This window comes from Rutidosis leptorrhynchoides, chromosome 3 (assembly GCF_046630445.1).
Source record: "Rutidosis leptorrhynchoides isolate AG116_Rl617_1_P2 chromosome 3, CSIRO_AGI_Rlap_v1, whole genome shotgun sequence".
NCBI classification, from domain to species: Eukaryota; Viridiplantae; Streptophyta; class Magnoliopsida; order Asterales; family Asteraceae; genus Rutidosis; species Rutidosis leptorrhynchoides.
In genome coordinates, this window is record NC_092335.1 from 107,896,805 (window position 1) to 107,910,481 (window position 13,677).

Sequence of the window (13,677 nt, forward strand, 5' to 3'; positions counted from 1 at the left end):
TATTTATTAATTAAAGTTTTACATTTTATTCTTTTGAGACACGTAAATAAGACCAAGCGGTGGCTTTTTAAGCTCCTTTAATTCCCTGTTTGATCCTTCAAGAAAACGACACTGGTTCACACATATACATACAATAACTGTATATCTATATCTATATATCTGTCTACAAATGAATTGATTGCAGTTGCTGCATTTTAGTAACATGTGAATGTGTGACAAAAGATGGGTTTTGCCATGTGAGATGAGTTAAGCTCATTGACCCATTTTTTTATCCATCTATATAATTACATTTGTATCTCATTTATGATTCTTGCTCAAATCTATACTCTTTAGAGGATTTTACTTCTTTTTATAATCTTGAAAGCTAGCTCTTGATTAACACCACCACCACCGTTCAGCCACCGCAGCACAACCGGTTTCTACAGTGGAAAGATGAAGCTCCACCACTGTTTGTTTGTCTTGATCACTACATTTTTTGTTCCATTGGGTTATGCTTCAAATTCAGTAATGTCGGTAAGTTTTTTTTTTGTTTATTATTTTTTAAATAAAGTATTCTTTTCTTATATTTAAGGTTTCATATATGTGTGAAATGCGAAGTGCAATTTCAAGATGGAAATTAATTTTTTAATTATCCATTGAGTATGATAATGTACAATGTATGTTACACCCTTTTTTGAGATTAATGTGTAACTTCTTTTGGTAGTGAATTTTTATTTAATGGATTGTGTGATAAATGTGTGATCTTTATTGTTAAATATGTGCATTATTCTTTTCTCGAGTTAGCATAGTTTTATTACCAATCTGCCCGTACGTGATAGTAATAAAAGAGAGGAAAATGCATGTTAACTAGAATCTGTGAAAATAGAAAGTGAACTTTTTGACTAATTTGTGTCATTTTATCAAATTAAGAAAATTGGGGGTATCTTATTTTCTACTATAAAATTTGGATGTGGTCCTAAGTTGAGAAGGTTAAGATTTTATACTCCGTATGTTTTGGTCTAGCATTTGTGCAAATAGGATGTTTTAATTGCAAGGGACTGACCTTACTCGTTGCTCTAGAACTTGTATAGTTGTGTTGTAGAAATTAAAAGATTAAATGGGTCTAGAGATAAAGGCAATCTTGATGCTTGTACTTCAGAGGGTTAGTCATAATTTCGATAACTTATGACTTATGATCCTGAAAACATTGATTTGTGACTGAATATTGAGTTGGAGGATTTAGAAATGAATTACATTCATCTTTGGTTTTCTTAAAGCATTATGAATTCAAGATTGACCAATTAAGCATCCTTAGGTCTAAAATTTGACTTTTTGACTTTTGAATGTCAAATGAGTTAGCTTTGACATACAATTTGACAAAGTTTTGTCTTTGGGTGACCAAAAAAGGTAGAAGGTTTTGTCTGTTCGGGCTACCCGGGAGGGCGAGTAATCCGACCCCAAACTATGATGTACACAACCAAGCAGGATTACTCTGTCTTTGGGGTGACCACCTTAAAGTAATTAGTATTCGATCTTGTAGATGAAAATCTTAGTTGTGCGGAAATAATTTGTATGAATTTTTAAAAAGATGAGTTTTTTATGGGAAGAAGGAAGTAAATATTCAAATGTACGTGTAATCGCATGCTCCGTGTTGCCATTGTAACAACTCTCTAATATCTTTATGCAATTTTGTACCTTGTAGATTCATTTGCTCTATAAAATACCTTCGATTAAATAAAAGCATGAGCAAATGAATAATCCTTTCGGGGCTTCTAGTAGGACTGTCATATGGTAAAATTCTACCCCTTTACTGTAAGATGAAAACAACATGCTCCCTTTAACCAACTCAAGGACCAAAACTTCTTTCTGCAGGAACCAAATGTTCTAAAGCCGAGACACTCAAGTCTGTTCAAAGGTGCATTGCAATATCTAGCTGTAAGTCCCGCTTGTTCTATGCTAACATGCACTTAGCTTTAAAACAAATGTTTCCGTTTAGGCAGTAATCGTTATTCCATACCAACTTTCTTTGTTTATTTGTGTAGTTGAATGAACAACAATCGGATCTTTGGACGCCTTTGGCTAACCAAGGATGGAAACCCTGTGTCGATTCAACTTCTCCTTCATGTAAGACACGTGGATTTGAATTTGTAATCATATATTTTTTAATATTTATTTGTGTTTTTTCTTCGAATTCCCTAACGGCTTGATATTTTTTTTAAAGCCTTATTGCCAGAATCTTCAGGGTACATTCAAGTTTTTCTTGATGGAGGATTGAACCAACAAAGAATGGGGGTAGGTTATGTACATTTCACGTTCGAAATTTTGTTTAGAAACATAAGTTTCACAATTTTCTTAATTAGTTTTTACTTCTTTGATTAGATTTGTGATGCAGTTGCTGTTGCCAAAATACTCAATGCAACTCTCGTAATCCCGTATCTTGAAGTAAATCCTGTTTGGAAAGACACAAGGTTGACCATTTTTTTTCAACTGGCTGTCTTCCTTTGACTTGTCGAAATCTGTAATAACCAAAATTATACAACAATTTTCTTGTTAACATGTGTGTGTAATATGAATGATGCACTCGCAGTTCTTTTGAGGATATTTTCGACGTGGATCACTTCATCAATGTATTAAAGGATGACGTATCAATAGTTAGAGAGTTACCTGATGAATACACATGGAGCACAAGGGAATACTATGCCTCTGCGATTAGATCCACACGAGTTAAAAACGCGCCACTTCATGCTTCAGCTAATTGGTATCTCGAAAACGTTTCTCCAGTCATAGAAAGGTTAGTACGTATGTTTGACTTTTTGACTTTTGCTACTTATTATCTACTAAAATCTTGCTTATGAGTTCACTATTTTATAGCTATGGGATTGCTGCAATTTCACCATTTTCCCACCGGCTAGCTTTTAACAACATGCCAAAGGAGATCCAACGGTTACGTTGCAAAGTCAACTTTGAAGCTTTGACTTTCGTTTCTCACATTAAAAGCCTTGGAAATATGCTGGTCAACCGCCTCCGGTACCCTGCTGTTGAAAGCAAAGGGTACCTTCAGCAAGTTGTTGACCCAAAAGCTGGAAAAGGAGTCGGAAAGTTTGTTGCGCTACACCTTCGATTTGACAAGGTATGCACATAAAAGTTGACTTTTATAGTCAACTGGACTATGTATCCAAGATTGAGCTCCACGATCAATTTGAATTCCTATAATCTTCCATATATGAACTTATTACTATCTTGGACTATATCAAATATATGTACAATTTCTCTATAACTCCAAATTTTATATACCTTTATGGATCTTTTGTATGTTATTAATTGTTTGCTTGAAGCAAAACAATATTTGATGAACTTTAATGTTCAGGATATGGCTGCGCATTCAGCATGTGACTTTGGTGGAGGTAAAGAAGAGAAAAAGGCTCTGGCTAGATACCGAAAGTCCATTTGGCAAGGACGGGTCTCGAATTCTCGGTTCACCGATGAGGAGTTAAGAAACCAGGGTCGTTGCCCGTTGACTCCAGAAGAAATCGGTTTGTTGTTGACTGCTTTGGGCTTCGATAATAGTACCCGTTTGTATCTTGCTTCTCATAAGGTAACACTACATTCTAACTAAACTTTAATCTGAATAAAAAAAAAGAATAACCTTTAATTTCTGAGTGTCAAGTTTGAATCTTTCCAATTGTGATACAGGTGTATGGCGGTGAAGATCGAATCTCCGCTTTAAGGAAACTGTTTCCACAAATTGAAGACAAAAAGAGCCTTGCATCGGCTGTAGAACGGGCCCAAATTAAAGGGAAAGCTTCTTTATCGGCTGCTGTTGATTACTATGTCAGCATGCATAGTGACATCTTTGTTTCTGCTTCTCCTGGCAATATGCACAATGCAGTGGTACTTAAATATATCAACATATATATTTGAACGAAAATGTGACTGGACTCGGAAGAAATTTTATACTATTTGAACATGGTGGTGCGTGTAATTATTGACGTACTCTAAAATCTTGAATTTTGACAGGTGGGTCATCGTACATACCTGAATTTGAAGACCATAAGACCAAATATGGCGTTGCTGGGCCAGCTTTATATGAACAAGAGCTTGAATTGGTCTGATTTTCAAGAAGCAGTGTTGAAAGGTCAAAGAAACCGGCTAGGTGAGATCAAGGTGCGAAAAGCAAAACAATCCATATACACATACCCTATTCCTGATTGTGTGTGCCAACAAGATCAAGACGCGTGCTCCATATTTATGTAACGAAACTGAACATCGTAGGGTGGTTGTTGCTACTCGTCATGCGCCATGATCAAATAAATTGCAAAATATTATATTTTTTTCTCTCCTATGTTGTTGTGGTATGAATAGGGATGGTCCTGAATGTTGTGTGTCATTATAGTTGTACCATTGTAGGTATTATGAGAACGATAATATGATAATAAATGTGTTTTACGTCTAGAGAGGATACTGTAACATATATTGTTGAACTACTGCTACAAATTTGTTCTTGTAATCGATCTGTTGGTTGTTGCAGGCTTTCAGTATTATACCATGTCAAAACAAAACTTATATTATAATCACATTTTGTACACATATTGCAAGTTCACAAAAGGCGCGCAATATGGGTTAAAGTGAATTCAATACAGCAGTTATGTTATTTCAACAACTAGATTCGTACAATTTACGTGTGAAAAAGAAAATTAGAAACACAAAATACAACATTGGTTATATGAAAAAAGCTACATTAGTCTAATAACTGTAGCTAACCGTTGAGAGTTCTTAACGGTGATCGCTCATCAACATTGTCTTCTACCATGTTTCTTTTGGGAGATTGAAACAGATTCAGGTTCTCTTTCGCAGGGTCAAATTGGTCATTCAACTCAGCATGGCCCGGACGATTATCATCAAAACTCGACATTATATTCCTCAAAGTTCCTATCACTTGCCCATCTTCGTTTGATAACTTATGAATCCATTGGGATGCATTACCGATAATATCCATCAAGTTTTCATTCTCTGATGACACCTTTTTAACAGTTAACCAACAATTCTTCACAAATTTAACTTGTTTTTCCAAATCTTTCTCCAATTCTTTGATAATCAAACTCTTTTCTTGAGCTTCAATCTCCTTGATGAACACCGCTGTCCGTGTCTTCTCCCAAACTTCATGAAAAACATTCATATCTGCCTGCATTTTTTCCAGTTGAGAAGAAAACGAATCGCTCGAATGATCCAGTTCTTCCTCCAAACAACTCATAATCTTCTCGAGTTCATTCATTCTTTGATCTTTCCCATCTACAATCAGCTTGAAATTCTGCTTCTCAAACTCATGAATTCTCTGATATTCTAACTGTGCAAGAATGGCAGCTTCAAGTTCTTTTGTCACCCACTCTTGTTCCCAATTATCAAGCTTTTTATCCAATTGCAAACGGGAGTTTTGCTTCGATTCTGCAAACTTTTCTTCAAGATCGTTGATTATTCTGTCCTTTTCTTTTACAACACAAATCAGACTACCGTTTTCTTCCTTGAGATTGATTTCCATGGCTACTTGAGCCAACAGGGAAGCTTCTAATTCCCTTCTCCATTGCTGGTTAACTTCCAAACTGACTTTCAACTTTTCAGCAATCGATTTCCATATTTGTAACTCGAATTCAACTTCATTCACTTCACAATAACTCTGATCCAGTTCTTCATTTGCCTTGTCTAACAAATCATACGCATACACCAGCTCATCCTTTGTTTGCATCAGTTGTTTTTTCTGACTTTCAATTAATTTCTGCATCAAATTTTTCTCTTCATCAGTATTTGATCCAGTCTCCATAAGTGTCGATTTCATCGTCACCATCATCAACGCAGACTCCTCTTTTTCCATTGTAAGTTGCAACACCTGAGTGATATAATCATTTAGCTCTGCTGTAATCACCTTCAAATGGGCCTCATCACTCTTAATTCTGTTTTTTGCATCATCGAGCTCACTCTTTGTTTGCAGTAATTGTTTTTTGTGACTCTCGATCTCATTTTGCAACAAACGCTTCTCTTCGTCAAAATTCGATCTGGCTTGAATAAGTATAGACTTCATTGCCACTATCATGACTTCTTTTTCCATGGCTAATTTTACCACCTGAGAGTTATAATCATCCAATTCCGTCATTATCTCCTTCAAACGGGCCTCTTTACTTTCTAGCTCGTATCTGCAACTACTCAAATCCGCAACCACTTTTTCAAACCGAGAGTTCCATTCAGCCTCTTTAACATCATGAATCTGCTCCAAAGATTTAATCTTGTTTTCGCCTTCATTAAAAGAGAAAACCAATTCTTGATTTTCTTCCTCCAATTTGGTAATCTTGCACTCTTTTTCACTAATCAACTGTTCAAGTTCTGACTTTGAATTGACCAAGTCTGAAACCTGAATCTCAAAGTCCTTTCTTCGGTTCTCTTCACAAGCCAGAGCTTGACTACACGTCTCTAATCGTCTTTTAAGAACTTCAGAAACTCGAATCTGAGAATCCATCTTCGTTTCAAGTGAAGAAGCATGGTCACGAATTGAAGATTTTTCCATATCCCATTCTTTTTCCTTTAAATGTAGATTATCTCTAATCTTTTTATAAGCTTCTTCTAAATGTTTGAACTGTTCATTCCTCCATTTAAGTTCCTCTTCAAGTTTCACTTTTTCTTCCTCCAACTTCTCAAACATGTCTCCATTTTCTCTCATTTGTTTCGAAGTTTTAGCCATTTTGCTTTCACTGGCACACTTCTTCTGTGAAACAGACACAATCCCTTCTGTCAGAACCTCAATTTTATCCATAAAAGCACGATTTTGGCGCTCGAGATCTGAAATCTTTGCATTCGCCTCATCTAATGTACAAGTAAGCTTTTCTTTCTCTTCTTCACTTTCCCGAAGCTTTGACTTAAAGTCAACACAAAGCTTATCATTTGCAGAACTGAAACTCTTGATAACATTCTCCTTCTCTTTAAGTTTACACTTGATATCTTCGAGTAACTGATTTGCAGCATAAACCTCATCAGCCTTTGTTTCTATTTCTTGAGCTTGTTGCTCGAGTTTGAGATTCAGTTCTTGAATTCTTTTGATTTGATCACTATGCGACCTCTTCAAATTGTCACAAAGATCAGATTTCACACTATATTCTGATTTCAGCTTTTCGATTTCAGCCTTCGCATCATCTAGCTCTTCATATACTTTTTCAGTCATGTTGACAACTTTTTTATAGCCTGTGACAAAACCACCATCATTAGGACAATCATTGAGCACTTGATGCATTTAAGTCCTTTTCACCAAACTTAACAAAATACAAAATCATCATTCACATTAACACTAGAGTACTAAACTACACATTATTTCGAATTCATAATATTCTAATGTCAAAGATTTGTCTGTTGTACGTCACAGTTTCAAAGAATTAGTCCAATTCGATAGATACAAATTGAATTTTTTAAGTTTGACCCCACCTCTACCTCAAGTCAAAATCAATGTTAAACTATGCTTTAGTCTCTTATTATAAAAAAGTATATCTTTCTCACTCCATATATTTCAATTAAATACAAGCATTTGAATATTAAGTGGCAAACAGTTATAGTATCATAATGTATAACGTGTGATAATATTTCAGTTTGATGAATCTATCTATAAATACCTAAAAACCCACACAAATTAAATGAGATAAAAACCCTAGGTCAAACATGAAATTAAAATGCGAATGTACGAATTTAGTGAAATTTCAGAACAAAATTAAAAGAGATATAAACCGCACCATAAGTTATGAATCAAGAACTTCATACGAGTGATTGCAGTACAAATCAAATACAGAAAATAGATACATAATTTAGGGGAAGTAAAGATGTACCTTAGGGTTGGGAGTACAGATTAATCCAATAAGAGATCAAGAATCTATAGATTATTGAACTTTAAATGGTAGTGGGATTAATCTGATGAAGAAATTTGGTGGAAATTGTGATTTTGAGTGAATGAATTTTGGGGAAGAAATCTAAAAAAATGGTGAATTGCAGGTAGCCGTTGTAACAGAATTACAGAGTACGGAGTACAATATAATGCATTTATAAATATAAATAAAATGTGTCCCTACTGAATTTACCGTTTTACCTATAACGGCGTCGTTAGAGGCATAAACGGAGAGAGTTAATGTAGTCAATGTCATTATTTGGTTTTATGAACTTTTTTGCTGAATTTATTGCATATCATTTTGTATCGACTTTCATTTTAAGTTTATTCAATGGTTTAATATATTTTTTTTTAGATTAATGATTTAATGATGTTTGCTTTATTAAAAGCAATATTTAATGCTAATCAATATTGGATTACACACTTTGACACACATTAGATTTCACAAAATAATTTGAATGACATGTATTTTACTATTTTAGTGCTCGTACAATAATTCTGACAATTTAGGTGGTGTTTGTTTTTCAATCTGTAGATTTTATCTTATGTTTGGACGTTCGCGAGCGTTTTTACTACACAATGTTTGTTTTTCTGAAACTATAAGATGAAATTAATGTCTTATTTTATCTGCAAATTCGCGGACTTAAAAATATGCTTTTAGGGTTGCAGACAGAATTAATTTTTGCAGGCATAAAAACAGTTTTCACAAGTTAGATACAAACCTTTATGCCACATCTTCTCTACATACGTGATCCGCAGATCTTCAGACAAAAACGTTTTAAAAAACAAACACCACCTCCACCTTAGTATAAACGGATTCCGCAAATATCATGTTCAGTACACAACACATCGTTCTGGCAAGGTTCAAAACTGAAATTTGAACATGAAACAAGACACCAAATATAACGAAGATAATGAGATTCTGTCTTTTAATCCTAATAGTTTGGCGTCGCGGAGTCTTCTTTAGATGAGAAAACTTCTTTCACCCTACACACTTCTTTAGCCTCCCCACCTTAAATGGGTTGGGCTCTACTTCGTAAATGAAATTCATAAAAGCCCGTTGCAACCACGTTTTGAAGAAAGTCAGGCACACATCGCTTTCTTCTTCAATCTCTCATTTGGATAGAGGACTACTTCTAACATGTTTAAATCTCCCATAGGCCTATTACTCAAAATTGAGAAGATTTTAGAAAGGCTAGAACTAGTGTTTGGTTTTATTGTCCCTCATCAACCAAGTAAGCAGAAGCCATTGGGTCAGAAGACGGTAATCTTGAGGTCTCTGATATTTGGGAGTAAATCAAAGAAGCAAAAGCCTTCCGTTTTCGCTTTTACAGGCCATCAAAACAAATTCAGTGCATGCAATGATACAAAGGTGCTTGCATGCAAGTCTTTCCACTGGGTTGCAAATCGAATATCTCCGAGTTTATAAACAAGGAACCTTATGTATAGGACAACTGACATGAAGTTGATTGTACAAAAAGTTAAGATCCACAATTTACATAAACGTATACTGTACAAATACAAAAGCACCATTATTGGAGAATCTGACAGCTTTTCGAGTGCTTTTGAGAAGCCCCTCAATATTATCCTTTTGTTGCTGATGCAAATGACACTTCCGAAACCACCTTAGCTCCCCTGCCCTTTGCCATGTAAAGCCCAACATGGTGCATGAGTTCCTATTGCAGTATGCAATACATATCAGTACAAAACTGGACCGAACATTATTAACTTTTTAAGTATGTCAACGCTAAAAACATACTGTCGAGTAGTGTACCTGAGGGTGAGCAAGTGCACCAGGAATACCATTAGCAACATGTGGTGGTAAATCGTAAGTTGCACAGGCACCGGAATAAACAATCACATTCTTTAAGGGCGTTAAAAGACCGCGGTTTCTTGCAGAGAGTACGGAACACACAAAGTCCAGTACACATATATCTGTGCATATCCCTACAACTAATATCTGAAAAATGTACATATTATTAGACAATACGTTAGGCCCAAGTTATGTATTATGGGCTTAGGGTAATATATAAAGATGAACATTACACTTACATCTTCAATCTGGTGTTTTGTAACCCAATCGACAAACACATTAGATCCATCTTTATCGAAAGAACCAAGAAATCCATCAATGCAGCCTTTACATCGAAGTGTCACATTTGATTCATTTTCCAACCATTGCAGATCTACAATATTACAAGCGTTAATCATAATGAAAAGCTTGAAAATATGTAATCAAACAAGCAACATTTTAAGTTGAATCATTACCAGGAACCAATTTGGCTTCATCTGTCCCTGCGATGCAATGTGGAGGATACGGTGGCTCAGGGACATCGGGGTGATGCGTATCAAGAAACGCAAACACTGGCCACTTTTTTTCACAAAAGATTCTAGCAAGTTTTGTTGACTCGTCAACCATTTTTGATATTTGTTTATCAGGTACTGTTGGAGCCTATACAAAAATAACAACATTAGCATGATGAATTTAGCATCACCTCTACTACATATTGATAAACAACATTAAAAATAAAAACTTCAGTGCATAGTTTTCATGATTATCTTGTACTTCACCTAATTGGTGTGCCATAATATTTTTTATTTATTACTTCGTATTATTCATATAAACTCACTGTAAAAATCACGAATAAACCTTTTCAGTATTGCGTCATAATCGAATTGATTGTTCAAAATCCATTGAATCGGTCAAAATTGGTAGCAGTTTATATTATAAATTAGAATTAATGGTTTGGATTATTCGAAATTATGTTTTACTCCGTAACATATAATTTTGAAATTTATTATTTACTCGTATATGTATATATTCAATCCGATTGATCCCTATTTGGCCAATGAATCATATATAAGTCTCCGGTATTTGTAAACTATACTAACAAATAACAACGACATTGAATATCAAACTGTATTATCAATTTATCACATACTACTGCAATTTAACATTTGAGGTATCAATTCATTCAATTCATTATCAAATATAAAAAAGTTGAAGTAAATTTAACTATACATATAATCATGTATATGTACATACCAAAGGACCAGCACCGACGGTACAGAAACCGTTAACGATATCTACGAGCACGAGACCTGTACGGACGTCACCGGATAACACTGCAGATTCAGCATCTACCGGTAGCTCATTCTTCAACAGATCTATCGCCGTTCCCATCACCATTTGTTTACAGATAGTTAAAGCTGACTTTTTAAAAAAGCAAAGCTTTATCAACTGATATATTTATTGGAGGTCTCTATCAAATTATGTGTGAATATTCAATAGTCAAACGAAAATTTGTGCAGATTTGTTATATCACGATCTTTTAGACTTACTATATCAAGGGGTTTATTTACAGATAACTCCCCTTGAGATTTGGAAAATGCCTAATTAGTCCTTCACGTTTGCTTGTTAGGTTGCTTTTTTCGTACACTTAGAAATATTGTTTGTTTATAAATTATATTGACATGATAACTAGAAAAGATAATGATAATTGATTTACCTCCACATTTTGGAATAAAAGAAATTAATAGTTTTTGTTACTTCATGTTTTGCAACAAGTATTGAAGTTGGTTGTAAACTCTTTTAAAATAAAAAACCAATAAAAATAATTGTTTTATAGATAAATTAACAAACATTAATAGAAGATGAAACTAAAATAATCAAGTATCAATTCTTGTTATCAGTGTTCCGGCAAGAAGTAAACATTTAACATGTTTTCAGTAATATACATGGTTATATGTCATGTATAATCATTTTCTAATAAGGAATTAAGCTTAAAAGTCTTATTATTGTTAAGATCCGAGATTTATCGCTTATCATCAACAAATCATTCGAGAGTTTTCTTCCTAAAAGTTTGTATGTGCTTGAGAAGAGATACTTTAATGGAGTTATATTCAAATTTGTTTTTCTTAGAATCGCAACTTTTGTTATGACTTCTAGCAAGAAACTAGAAGCAAACAAAAACTACAATTACAATAGCTTGATTAGTCAATCGTTCAAAGAAACATGATCTTTAGATCTACTACATAACCAAACATAAGAAAAGTGTCTAATATAATCAACTATCTCAAACTTTTTCACCCTATTCTTCGAAAAGATCACACCATTACCGAATCACCAAAGCACCCAAAGCAAAGTTGATCTATAACGTACATCCGATTCTTGATATTTGATGGTGCGGCCCAATGATCAAACCAATCCAACAATTCAGCCCAAGATGAGAACCGATCTATAACTCAATTTTTAATACATAAACACTTTTTCCTTCATATTGTATGTTATTTGTTTGTTATCAATACCGTGGCACATTGCCAATTGTAACGACATTCTATTCATCAAGGTTTATGATGTAAACCGGTAACTCACAATTTCCGCTTTCTCAACTATAATATTTCATTTTATTCGTTAGTTCTTTCTTTGCAAGTTGAATGATAAATTTAGGGTTGTTAATGAACTCACCAAAAATTGAGGACGTAATATGACATTCAACAGAAATCAAGGACCATAACTTAAAAAACACCAAAACCTTATAAGTTGGATAACAAGTAGGGCCCAATTGATTGGCATGTTAAAAGACCTCATATAAACAGAGGTTCCGAGTATGACTGTTATTTTGTCGTACTTAGGGAATGGCAATTTTTTCACAAAGTAGAGGTAAATATTTTGACTGCCCTTATTTTTTTTTTTTTAAAAGCAGAGATATATATATATATATATATATATATATATATATATATATATATATATATATATATATATATATATATATATATATATATATAATTTAAACAACGAGACAAGACAAGATTTGCTATGTCCCCGAGCTATACAATATTGTGCTTACTGCTACCTTACTATATTTACATTCATGATTCTACAAATATTCCCAAAATCGTAAAGAGAAGCCTTTTAACCAATTCCCATCCGATTGCCTAGAGCCTCCACGTAGAATCTAGGATTAATGTTCCATTGATGCCACTCAAGTTTCTTCTTTTTGTAGCGTCGAGAGATCCATTCAAAACTTAGACATTGTACCTCCGATAGTATGTTTGAAGGACTCCACATCTTTTTGTTAAAAACGTTATTGTTTCTTGCTTTCCAAATGCAATAAGAGCATGTCCATTTCGCCCCTTCCCATATTATCTTGCCATGCGATGTAGGACTCGAAATGGTTGAGTCTTCTTTAATAGGATCCAACGTATGGAGTTTATCACTTGGAATACCCCACCATTTTAAGAAAAGTTCCCAAACTGTTTTGACCTTACTACAATTACGTAAGCAATGATCAACGGTTTCAATTTCGTCCGAACAAAGGGGGCATAGAGTTGAGTCTAAATCTATACCCCTTTTGTCTAGTTTCACACGCACCGGTAATCTCTTTTGATTTGCTTTCCATGCGAAGATCCATACTTTTTGCGGTACTGAAGAGTTTTTCTTGATCACCGGAACATTCGAAGCAATGGGTAGACATTTCTCATCTATCAGGCCTGCGAGTTGTTTAGTTGTGAACCCGCCATCGTTACTTAGGGTCCATCTCCATTTGTCTCTCGAATCTCCCTGTAGCCAAACACCTTCGAGTTTTTTTGTAAGTTCTTGAAGATCACTTAAAGCTCTACCTCGAAGCTCTCTGCTCCAGCTCCATTCGAATTCTAAACGTCCCTCCACTTGCCTAATTCTGTCACGTACAGCTGCATGTTTATCCAATTCGAGTGCATATAGCCTTTGAAAAGAATTTTTGAGTGGTGAACTTTCTATCCACGCATCGATCCAGAACTGA

At 34.5% G+C, this 13,677-nt stretch overlaps 3 protein-coding genes across 3 annotated transcripts; 1 reads left to right on the plus strand and 2 right to left on the minus strand.

The window, feature by feature from the left end:
- The first annotated feature begins 240 nt into the window (after positions 1-240).
- Positions 241-4,328, plus strand: LOC139896633 (O-fucosyltransferase 39-like). Its single transcript, XM_071879278.1, has 10 exons — positions 241-513; positions 1,852-1,914; positions 2,022-2,103; positions 2,201-2,271; positions 2,359-2,447; positions 2,567-2,770; positions 2,851-3,109; positions 3,347-3,574; positions 3,673-3,870; positions 3,997-4,328. The coding sequence occupies exons 1-10, from the start codon at positions 433-435 to the stop codon at positions 4,231-4,233; spliced, it is 1,512 nt and encodes a 503-aa protein (XP_071735379.1). The 5' UTR covers positions 241-432; the 3' UTR covers positions 4,234-4,328.
- Positions 4,329-4,705: 377 nt separating this feature from the next.
- Positions 4,706-7,183, minus strand: LOC139900291 (uncharacterized protein At4g38062-like). The gene has a single exon (XM_071883078.1). It carries the CDS (start codon positions 7,181-7,183, stop codon positions 4,736-4,738), a length of 2,448 nt encoding a protein of 815 aa, XP_071739179.1. The 3' UTR covers positions 4,706-4,735.
- Positions 7,184-8,630: 1,447 nt separating this feature from the next.
- On the minus strand, positions 8,631-11,191 carry LOC139896634 (nicotinamidase 1). Its single transcript, XM_071879280.1, has 5 exons — positions 10,938-11,191; positions 10,160-10,343; positions 9,944-10,077; positions 9,666-9,851; positions 8,631-9,567 (listed from the first exon to the last, which is right to left on the minus strand). Exons 1-5 carry the CDS (start codon positions 11,079-11,081, stop codon positions 9,475-9,477), a joined length of 741 nt encoding a protein of 246 aa, XP_071735381.1. The 5' UTR covers positions 11,082-11,191; the 3' UTR covers positions 8,631-9,474.
- Between the last annotated feature and the right edge of the window lie 2,486 nt (positions 11,192-13,677).

Excerpts from the sequence above, each read along its gene's own strand:
- LOC139896633 (XM_071879278.1), top strand. The coding sequence starts at position 433 with ATGAAGCTCCACCACTGTTTGTTTGTCTTGATCACTACATTTTTTGTT. Across the intron at positions 2,448-2,566 it reads CCTGTTTGGAAAGACACAAG|TTCTTTTGAGGATATTTTCG; the intron begins GTTGACCATTTT and ends ATGCACTCGCAG. Across the intron at positions 3,110-3,346 it reads TACACCTTCGATTTGACAAG|GATATGGCTGCGCATTCAGC; the intron begins GTATGCACATAA and ends TTTAATGTTCAG.
- LOC139900291 (XM_071883078.1), bottom strand. The coding sequence starts at position 7,183 with ATGACTGAAAAAGTATATGAAGAGCTAGATGATGCGAAGGCTGAAATC.
- LOC139896634 (XM_071879280.1), bottom strand. The coding sequence starts at position 11,081 with ATGGTGATGGGAACGGCGATAGATCTGTTGAAGAATGAGCTACCGGTA. Across the intron at positions 10,344-10,937 it reads CCGTCGGTGCTGGTCCTTTG|GCTCCAACAGTACCTGATAA; the intron begins GTATGTACATAT and ends ATTTTTGTATAG. Across the intron at positions 10,078-10,159 it reads TGAAGCCAAATTGGTTCCTG|ATCTGCAATGGTTGGAAAAT; the intron begins GTAATGATTCAA and ends GTAATATTGTAG.